Source organism: Orbicella faveolata, unplaced genomic scaffold, assembly GCF_042242905.1.
Source record: "Orbicella faveolata isolate gen_17 unplaced genomic scaffold, um_ofav_v1 contig_26, whole genome shotgun sequence".
Taxonomy (NCBI): domain Eukaryota; kingdom Metazoa; phylum Cnidaria; class Anthozoa; order Scleractinia; family Merulinidae; genus Orbicella; species Orbicella faveolata.
In genome coordinates, this window is record NW_028301554.1 from 14,516,114 (window position 1) to 14,525,830 (window position 9,717).

The 9,717-nt window shown below is 40.5% G+C and overlaps 1 protein-coding gene across 2 annotated transcripts; it reads left to right on the top strand.

The window, feature by feature from the left end:
* The first annotated feature begins 637 nt into the window (after positions 1-637).
* Positions 638-6,791, top strand: LOC110058816 (uncharacterized). Of its 2 annotated transcripts, none has more exons than XM_089295684.1 (2): positions 638-772; positions 3,305-6,791. In XM_089295684.1, exon 2 carries the CDS (start codon positions 3,449-3,451, stop codon positions 4,508-4,510), a length of 1,062 nt encoding a protein of 353 aa, XP_089151810.1. In that variant the 5' UTR covers positions 638-772; positions 3,305-3,448; the 3' UTR covers positions 4,511-6,791. The 2 variants fall into 2 exon arrangements, with proteins under 2 accessions (XP_089151810.1, XP_089151811.1); XM_089295685.1 differs by lacking the exon at positions 638-772 and adding an exon at positions 2,088-2,332.
* The last annotated feature ends 2,926 nt before the right edge of the window (positions 6,792-9,717 follow it).

Below are 9,717 nucleotides of genomic sequence, written 5' to 3' on the forward strand. Positions count from 1 at the left end.
GTTTCCCTAGTCATCCGGAAATGGTTTTCGAACTCCCCCGACAAATACGCTGGAATAGTTACTTCGAAGTACTCATTTACACGAGTTAATTCCCTCCGCATAAAGCAGGCAACTGCAGCCAGAATTATTACGTCGTCGTTGCTATCGAGAATGGTACAACTTATTCTTTCACAGTCACCTGCTCTAAAGCTGATTTTTGTTGAATGGAAAGCGCCCTAAGAGTCAAAAAGAGCGCACTGTCACTGATATTGGGGAATGACAAGAGAAGCTAATGGTAATGCTCTCTTGTGAATAAGGAAAGGTAAATTTACACTCGAACCAAATTGGTCCAAACATGCATCAAGCGTATCCCTGTGTCCGAAGCATAAAGCAACATACAGTGTTGCTTTCCTCCTGAATGAGACTTTAGAATAAACAGCTGATAGCGGGCAGAATAGCAGAATAGGCCGACTTTATCCAGACCTACCGCTACCTCAAACAAATGTTGGAAGCAAACTGCATATGGCTGATTCCAGTGAGGTGAGTGGGCCATCTACAAGCTCGCAATCAACAAGAGATTTTTTTCGAGAATTCTCGAAATTTTTGAAAGATTTTTCTTGGGAAATAATGTATCTAGCCCTGCAACGCGTTTCGCCCGGGTGGGCCCGGGCCCCTGAACAACACCGATCGCTCTTTTCCACCCAAGTGGAAAGAGACTGGGCTCTAGTGTACTACTGTAATGGCGGCAGGCATGTGAATTGCTGTCCAAGTTGTTGTCGCTGGTTTATAAAAGGTAAGCGAGTTTATAAGAATGCAATTTTGATGTCAAGCTAAGTGAAGAATATAGTCTCAAATATTTTCATCTGTCTGATTGAAGTGAAAAAATAGACTCTGTGTTTTATAATGTAGAACACCGTAAACGGTAGGTCGTGCCGCATTAATAGGGAGCTTACGAATCGACGACTTTCGGACGACGGCGCCGTTGGGTCACCTTATAGTCTCGCGTCGTCGTCCTGTAGAAATTTGAATTTACGATTCGCAGTAAAGACGACGACGTTTATGCGCGACCGGCAATTTTTTTTTGTCTCAGGAGCTCGAGAAAAAATATACTCAAGACAGACCAACAAAATGTGCTAGCATGGCAGAAAAGAAAGCGCAGCTGTACGTCGAGAAAAATTTTGTAAAAGATTAGGCTGGGTTCTAAAAGATTAGGCTGGCTATAAGACCACTCAAAATAACAGAGGAAAAAATCGCCTAGCTCTCTAGTTGAGCTATCTAGTCCTTGTTTCTAACTGTCGACACGAATGCTAAAACCTTTTAGTCCTTTCAAATTCATTGTACACCAAAAAATGTCTTATATTTCAGTGAAGCGTGATTAAAATGAAAGATTTTTCATACAGCAATTTGCTTTTCATTCACACCGTGTCGTGCTTTGACCGCTTTCAGTGTTGGTTGAACTCATAGCGTTCGCCATGGCACTGTAGAAGGTCGTTTCTTGAATGAAAACAGGCAAATAAAATTAAAATCAAACATCAAGGACATGCCCCTAATGTGATACTTAAATTATCTGGCAAAAATACCCAAAGTATCGAGGGAAAACTTTGAAAACTAACTTCACGGCCTCCTGTTTCCAAGACGCCGGCAAATCGCTCTCACCAACATCGTCGACTTTGGCGCGAAGCTGGGAAGTGCTCAGAAACGCATGTGCAGTGAGCATGTCACGCAATCTAATGGCGGCGTCATGCAAAAGTCGTTGATTCGTAAGCTCCCTAATTAGAGGTTTACGGCGCCCGGCATTTTCTTTCATCACTTTTTCCATGATTCAAGGAACTCAAAGTAGTACTTACAAAATATCAGAAAAGTGCAATTGTATTTTGAAATGACTACTGATGAAATGTATGTTTCAAAATGGGTTTAGTCACTTGTATTTGTCACCTAACATACTGTCAGCATACCACTAGACATTCGGTGCTTAAAAAATAACAGTGGTAAGGAAAATACAGTTTGTCCCTGATTTCTATTCTTGTGTGTACTGACAACAATACCTGTGAGTGGTTTAAGGTTAATCCACACAAAACAGTGTCACTTAGACTATGTAAATATTTGGCCAGATTGTAGTACTAATTTCAAGAGTGTAGCAGCTCTCATAAGCTTGTAATTCTCTTCATTGTTAGCAGCTGTTATTGTTTTAGGGCTAGGGGCATTGTTTCTGTTGTTTGTTCTATTGTTCTCTCAAAGGGTAGCAAGCCATTCATGTGAGACCTTACGAGAGCTGCTACACTCACTCACTCACTCACTGCCCATTGTGCCCACTGGCACGTAGGGCAGCAACATCACCCACTAATTTGGAGTGGTAATGAAAGTGTTGTTGTTTTTGTTGTTGTTGTTCAACATTTTCTATCAGTGACATGACTTTGTAGTCAATTAGCTGGACATGTTTTATTTTTTAGGACAGAGAGAGCTAACTTATTCCTAATACGTAGCTCACCATATTTAATAAAATAAGTGCTGCTGAGCTTATTAAATTTTTCTTGTCTCAAATGCAGCACATATTAGAGGGTGGGTGGCACTTATTTAAATACTGGACACGACAAAGAAATCTTTTCTTTTATTATAATGGTATATTTTCCACTTCAATCAACATTTTACAGTAACTAACAGAAGTGACTTTTGGCACTTTCACTTGTTCAACTTTGATCTCAACGTCCTCTTCTTGATCTAAGTCCAGTCTTCACTGGTGATGATATGGAAAATATACCACTCGGGTCCTGGATGAAATTTTGTGTGAATTTTGTGAGGTTTTGTCTTTTTCATTAAATGCTCCTGACTATAATAAATCAGAATGTTACCAGTACATGAGAAATGAGCATTTTCATATCATGACGATATGGTTGAATGACTTCCGGTTCCAGTTCTTGAATCTTTACGCACTATGTTATCGGTATAAACACTATTGATCACAAGACATCAAAATGTGGTTACACACTTGTTCTTTGTTCTTACCACATTTTGATGTCATCTGTGATCAATTACTGAACAGATGCACAACAACATAGAATCTATTTGCTTTTAAGAACATGTCGAGAGCTGCATTTTCTTAATTTGTGTACAACCTCGTTTTCATTGTGCAGCTCTTTTAAAATCCGACTCTGCAACATGCCTAGCGTTTATCAGAAGGGTTGAATCCATTGTCAGACCTTAACTGCAGAGTGGCTTGGACCCAACTCGTTGAGTAGGGAGTTTTTGATTTCCAGCTCCTCCACACCTAGGTTGCCCGGCAACTAACAAAACCTAATATGACATTTTTTTTTTGCTATTTCTTTAGCAATACAGTGAAAATCTTCATCCTAACTGCAAAGTAAACAAGATTCATTGAAAGGGAGTCAAGTCTAACATGTGTGTGAAGGAATGAAGAAATGTTTTTCGACTTAAAGCAGCACAGTGCTTAAGCCGATCATAACCTGGTTTGATGGAGATGGCAATGAAGACACGACGGATGGCACACAAATGCAAATCAGCACGCAAAGAGCATGATCAAACTTGTATAGGAGAGAAGCCGTATACATGCCAGTATTGCAAAAAGGGCTTTAGCCAATCAGGAAATTGCAAGCGACATGAGCGAACTCACACAGGGGTGAAGCCATATACATGCAAGCATTGTAAAAAGGGCTTTAGCCAATTAGGACATTGCAAGCAACATGAACGAACTCACACAGGAGAGAAGCCGTATCCGTGCAAGTATTGTAAAAAGTGCTTTAACCATGTAGGAAATTGCAAGAAACATGAACAAACTCACACAGGAGAGAAGCCGTATACATGCAAGCATTGTAAAAAGAGCTTTAGCCAATTAGGAAATTGCAAGATACATGAACAAACTCACACAGGAGAGAAGCCATATACATGCAACTATTGTGAAAAGAGCCAATTAGAAACTTGCAGGCAACATAAAAAAACACACACAGGAGAGAAGTCATACATATGCAAGTATTGTAAAAAGTCCTTTAGCCAATTAGGAAATTGCAAGCAGCATGAACGAACTCACACAGGAGAGAAGCCATATACATGCGAGTATTGTAAAAAGGGCTTTAGCCAATCAGCACATTGCAAGCAACATGAACGAACTCACACAGGAGTGAAGCCGTATACATGCAAGTATTGTAAAAAGTGCTATAGCCAATTAGGAAATTGCAAGCGACACGAACGAACTCACTCAGGAAAGAAGCCGTATACATGCAAGTATTGTAAAAAGTGCTTCAACCATTCAGCAAATTGGAAGCAACATGAACGAACTCACACAATTGGGAATGCGAGAGACAGTTCTTTAAAATGCAAGCAGGATGATCAGCACTATCAACTAAGAAGACACCCTCAGGAGCTAGTTACAACTCATGGTGCGGAAAAGTCTGACATGCTGTTTTCTTTGACTGAAGAAAATTCAAGCCAAGTTGAAAGCCTCATCTGTTGGATTTGTCAGGAGGAATTTAGTAGTGAGACATATTTAATCCAACATTACGATGATCATATGAGATAAAAATAACGCATTTAAGTATATGTCATTGCAAGGTATAAATCTTTCCCTCAATTTTCTTATAGTCATATTTAGTGTTTATGTTGAGCTCACTGGAACATGTCTGTTAAAGCCAAAGCAGTTCAGTTTTTAGAGGGTGCCAACTGTTTTTTTTTTTTTAAGTGTTGAAATACAACAGTCTTATCGCTAGAAATAAAGTTGCATGGAATTTACCTTATGGTCACTTGGAACAAAACGTGAATCCAAGGAAGCAGTTTCGTACTTGTATGTTACAGTGGGACCCGGTTAATACGGACACTAAAGCGTCATGCAAAAGTGTCAGCATTATTTGGGTGTCTGTATCAATGGAGATCACAGAATAAAGGTCAAGAATACATGTTTTATCAATACCAGCACAGACTAAAGCATCTTCAATTGCTAAGTATCCAAACTTTTTTTTAATCTCTTACCTGTACCATGAATTCACACTGATGGAGCCTGTCATTCATTTAAAGGTGTAAATGTGTGGCATTAAAAAAAAATTGAATTTCTCTAATACCGTTACAAACTCGACGCCATAATTATTTATGTAACGTTGATAGTTTTGTAAACAAGCGTCATTGTAAACGGATGACTTACTCAATAGAACTAGTAACTATTGACTTGTTCACATTGCTTTATTTTATTGAGGTTTTCACGAATCAGAAGGTCTGAAGAAAACATTGTTACTGCTGTTGTGTCATATCGAAGCCCGGGGGAGGGGGGGGCACTGCCATATATGGGCTATATAGGTATGTGCCGCTGTGAATGGTATGGTTTTCAAGCGGTTTACTCTAGGATAGGGTATATAAATCAGAGCGTTTGGGTCTAGAATAGGGTATCATTTTTCACAAAACTGACCGGTTGGTTGAAGATTTTATCTAGAGTAAGGAAACCAGGAATTGTTACTCAAAAATATAACAAAATCAAATTGGCAAGTTTAAATTTACACAAATCAGCCTCAACAGTGTCGATAGATGGGGGGATTTGGGGAGTTTACTCTAGTATAGGTTAGCAAAATTCAGCTGAACTAGCTCTGGTATAGGCTAAGGGTTCCAGGGTCCCAGCAGCACATCCCCACCCAGAAATTCCTAAAGTGCCCCTCCCCCCCCCCCCAGGTATTGAAGATGGTGCTTTGATTTTACTTAAGAAGTGTTTTGTTTATTGCAATGTTAATGAAGGTTTGTTTATTCATGGCTGTAACTAGATTACCATAACTGATCCAATTTAGTGCCTTTGGACGTGTTTTGTTGAAAAGCACTTCTATTCCAATTTGTGTGTTAGTGTCAAGTTAAAAATAAGAGCCAACGCTCCTAACAGAGGTTCTGTTTTCAATTAGCGTCTTCCCCTTAGCAATCTGGTGTCCAGGGCCTCTCTCTCCTCATTCTTTGCATTCTTCTGGTCTGAGTATAGACAAACTTCATGCTAAGGTGCCCCTCCTTCAAACTATTTGTTTGTCATCTCCAAGATTCTGGGAAACATGTGACCAAGCTGTGCCAGGGGCAGATAAAGAGGGAACCTGGAAACAAGGTTGTCTCGTTAGTTCTGAAAATAACTGAAAATAAGCGTTCTGGGCACTAGATGAAATTAATTATTATGGTAGATGGCTTTCACTGAAAAGAAAATGACATTTTAAAGTTATCATTCCTAAATAAAGAAGTTGTAGGTGACAGCATATATACAGTTCAACAAGAAGTGTGGAATGGATGGTCTAAGCACGTGGACATTTTCAAAGACATTTTCGTTTAGACTGATTCTGTCTTAGGAGGAAAACGACAGTCAACATGTAAGTCCATTATCCTATAATGCGTTGCAAACCCATATCTTAGCCTTGTGGAACTGTTTAACAACAATAAGCCACGTTCAATATATCAATATTTAACATGGCTCTGAGACTTTCTGGACAAACTTCTATATTTGGTGCTGTTTTCTTTGTATCCAAGTCTCTTTTGGTAACTGAGAGACAAAAGAAGCTTAAAAAATTTACAATTTTGACCTGAAAGCCTCAGAGCCATGTTAGAATAATGATATATCAAACGTGGCCTATTGTGATTTGTTATTTGTAAAACAATTGTCTCAATCCACCGATGAAAAAGAGGGTAAGAACTAGATTTGACTAGTGCTGAGGGTGGCGTGAGCTATGTAAAGAAGGCCTTGTTTCCATTACAAGTTTTTCTCCATTGTTTTAGAAACTAGCTTAAAAAGTGTATAGCAATCTTGGAAATCAATAGGAATACATGTCTTAATTAAAGTTTTGAGTTAATAATTCAGTTTTGTGCTGATTTTTGGGAATTATGCATTATTCTGTGGGATTGACTTAATTGTGTGGTCCTGCGTCTGTGCACCCTGATAGAAGCCCTGTGGTTAAGTCCCCGAATTAGCACCTGGGGCACTTATTTCAAATTTAGGAGAATATGGGGGTGCCTATTCGAGGGTGGTGCTTAATCAAGGTGGGGCACTTAGCAACCTTGAACTGCTGATATCTCGAATCCTTTTCAATTTCCCTTGAAAGTTCAAATTATCAGAAGTAGACGGTATGCTTACTTCAGTAGACGACTGACTTCAGAAGGCCAATAACTAAAATCAATCATTCAGATTGCTCCTGTGGAGGGGGAGGTGGTACTTCCTTATGTGGGCTATATAGGTATGTGCAGCCCCAAAGGGTGTAGTTTTTTAGCCGTTTTGGTAATAGATAGGGTATTGTTTTTGGCCATTTTGGCCTCAAGTAAGGTATGGTTTTTGCACTCTAGTCTTGAATTCAGTGTGTTTTTTTAGAAGAAGCTACTTTTTCATCATTATCAATAAGGCCATCATCAAAAACCCTTCACAATGCCTTTAACATTGGTCTCTCCCAGAAATTGTAGGCTGTTAAAGATGCCATTTCATGCATTTTTTTTGGGGGGGGGGGGGGGGGGGGGAGGGGCAAAGTCACGGAAAACGATCATAAAATTAGATGTAGCAAGTAGTGCTGTTTCATCTTTTAAATTATATTTTCTTCTTGAAACGTCTCAGTCTGTAAGTCTTAATTTATTGTTATGTGTGTGCAAATTACAATAACTGGAACAGGTGGCTACATTCGATTTTATAGCCGGTGGAATTCCACTGATCTACTGAGAACCCTGTGACTTATATCAGTTGACATACCAGCAATCTAACCATCCCAAGTGCTTGGAAACTGCAAAGTTAGTTTTTAGAGTGCCAAATAGCAGTCCAACAAATCTGTTTGTGCATGCCACATTTAGCAACCCTCGCCCCTTTTGGGCTTGATCCCCCCAAAATCCTCACCCCCCCCCCCCCCCCCCCCCCTCTTACGGATAGATAATGACTGGTCCCTAATATTATAAGTCAGGTCTGAGACTAACTACTTATTAACCGTGAGTGAGGTCTTTCTGGGAAAATCTCAAACTGAGAGCTTGCTGTAGTAACGAGGTCAATATGGCAAGGCCAAGGTTTGAGATTTTCCCGTAAAGATCGAACATTTGAGGTTAATAAGTTGCCTATTTTATGGCTTTTTGCTTTGGTTTTGGGGGCCTGTAATCAGTCCGTGGGCATTACGGGAGAATAATGCCCTACAATTGGCCAATCAGGGTGTGCATTATATTGGCTACAAACACAAGCCATATAATAAAGGTATTAATAGGATATCAAATTTCTTGTCAGGTCATAAACTCTGAAGTTGGCTGAACAAGCCTGGGAGAAGAATGCTTGCATCGCTCACATTGCAAAGTTGAAGGCTGCTATCGCCGAGAGCCCACAACAAATTGCCACACTTGAGCTGGAGAGTATGGTGCCTTCCTCTTCTTGCTTGCAAAACCATACCAAAGTGGCATCGTCTGGTGAAACACCTGTAAAAACCTGCGTCGCTAAACAATTCTGCTATTGCTGTGCATGGAACTTCACCGGCCACTCAAGGTCCTCAAGGGCAGAAAACAAATACTAAAGTCAACGCGATCGACAGTCAACGCTCTCACACTCTCACAACCCCAGTGCTTCTGCTGGACTCCCTGCTCACTGGCTATGCCAAAGGCTAGGCGCGGGACCCCAGGACTTTGTTGTACACAACCTGGACGGCGCACTCACAAACCCAAAGGCGGATGCAGAATGTTTCTAAAGCTGGCAACACTTGTGAAGGGTGAGCATGTTTTAAGAATTGTTGACTCTGTCGACAAGATCGTATCTATGGTCGAGAACAGTACAATATCTGAAATAGGTGCCACTAATTAACTAGATGTTTCAAATGGGCCTAAAGAGTCCAAATTAGACCAGGTTACTATCGCTCAGTGGGTTGTACTGAACACCAGAATTTTCTATAATCTATTAAGTTCGGATAAGCTGCCATCCCCTCAGGATGTGCAGCACTATTTAGCCTACACAGTTAAGGTCATGGAGCTTGGCACTAAATTCACATGGTACTCAGTCCAGAAATACAATGACGAATTTTGCCACATCCATGGAGTTAAGATTCTAACCATTTCCACACGGTTCTTTTAGAACCTTTAGCTAGCAAAGCTGCTCTGGTTAAGGCTCCTCTGGCCACCACTTTTGCTAATTTCAGTGTGGATGACCAGGTTATCTGTAGGAATTTTAATCGGGCTAAAGGTTATACCCTGGCTGTATGCCACTTTGCTCATGTGTGCAACCAAAGGGTAAACCGCAAGGCATGTGGGCAGTCACACCCCTCCCATTCACATTTCCCTCAGCAGGGGATAAGGGTCCCACCCAGGGTCAGGGTCCTCCTAGTATCCCCAGTTGACTCCCTGTTCCCTCCCCACTTAACACTAATCTCTGGCTGGCAGAATTAACTGGCGATGAGGATCAAGCGTTCCTCTCTGATGCAGAAGCAATGGCTTCAAGTTAGCACCAGCAGAAGCTACTTTAATTCCTGTGCAACAGGGCAGTTACAAATCCGATACTAATGCAGCAGCAAAAGTAGCAGTTGAGCAGACTATCCTCAATGAAATTGCAGAGGGTAATAATATTATTATGTTGTCACAGATACCAAGCCTGTTATTGTTAGCACACTAGCCAGGAGCTATTCCTAAACCAGATTCTTCGGGAGTGCACTTGATTCATGACTGTTCTCGACCCCATGCATGGGTATTGAATGATTATATCCAGTCACAATCATTCAAATTTCAAACATTACACGATGCTATTAAGTTGCTCTAGCCAAATTATATCATGGCTAAAAT

Bases quoted from the DNA above. Each gene is read 5' to 3' on its own strand.
- LOC110058816 (XM_089295684.1), top strand. From the start codon at position 3,449: ATGGAGATGGCAATGAAGACACGACGGATGGCACACAAATGCAAATCA.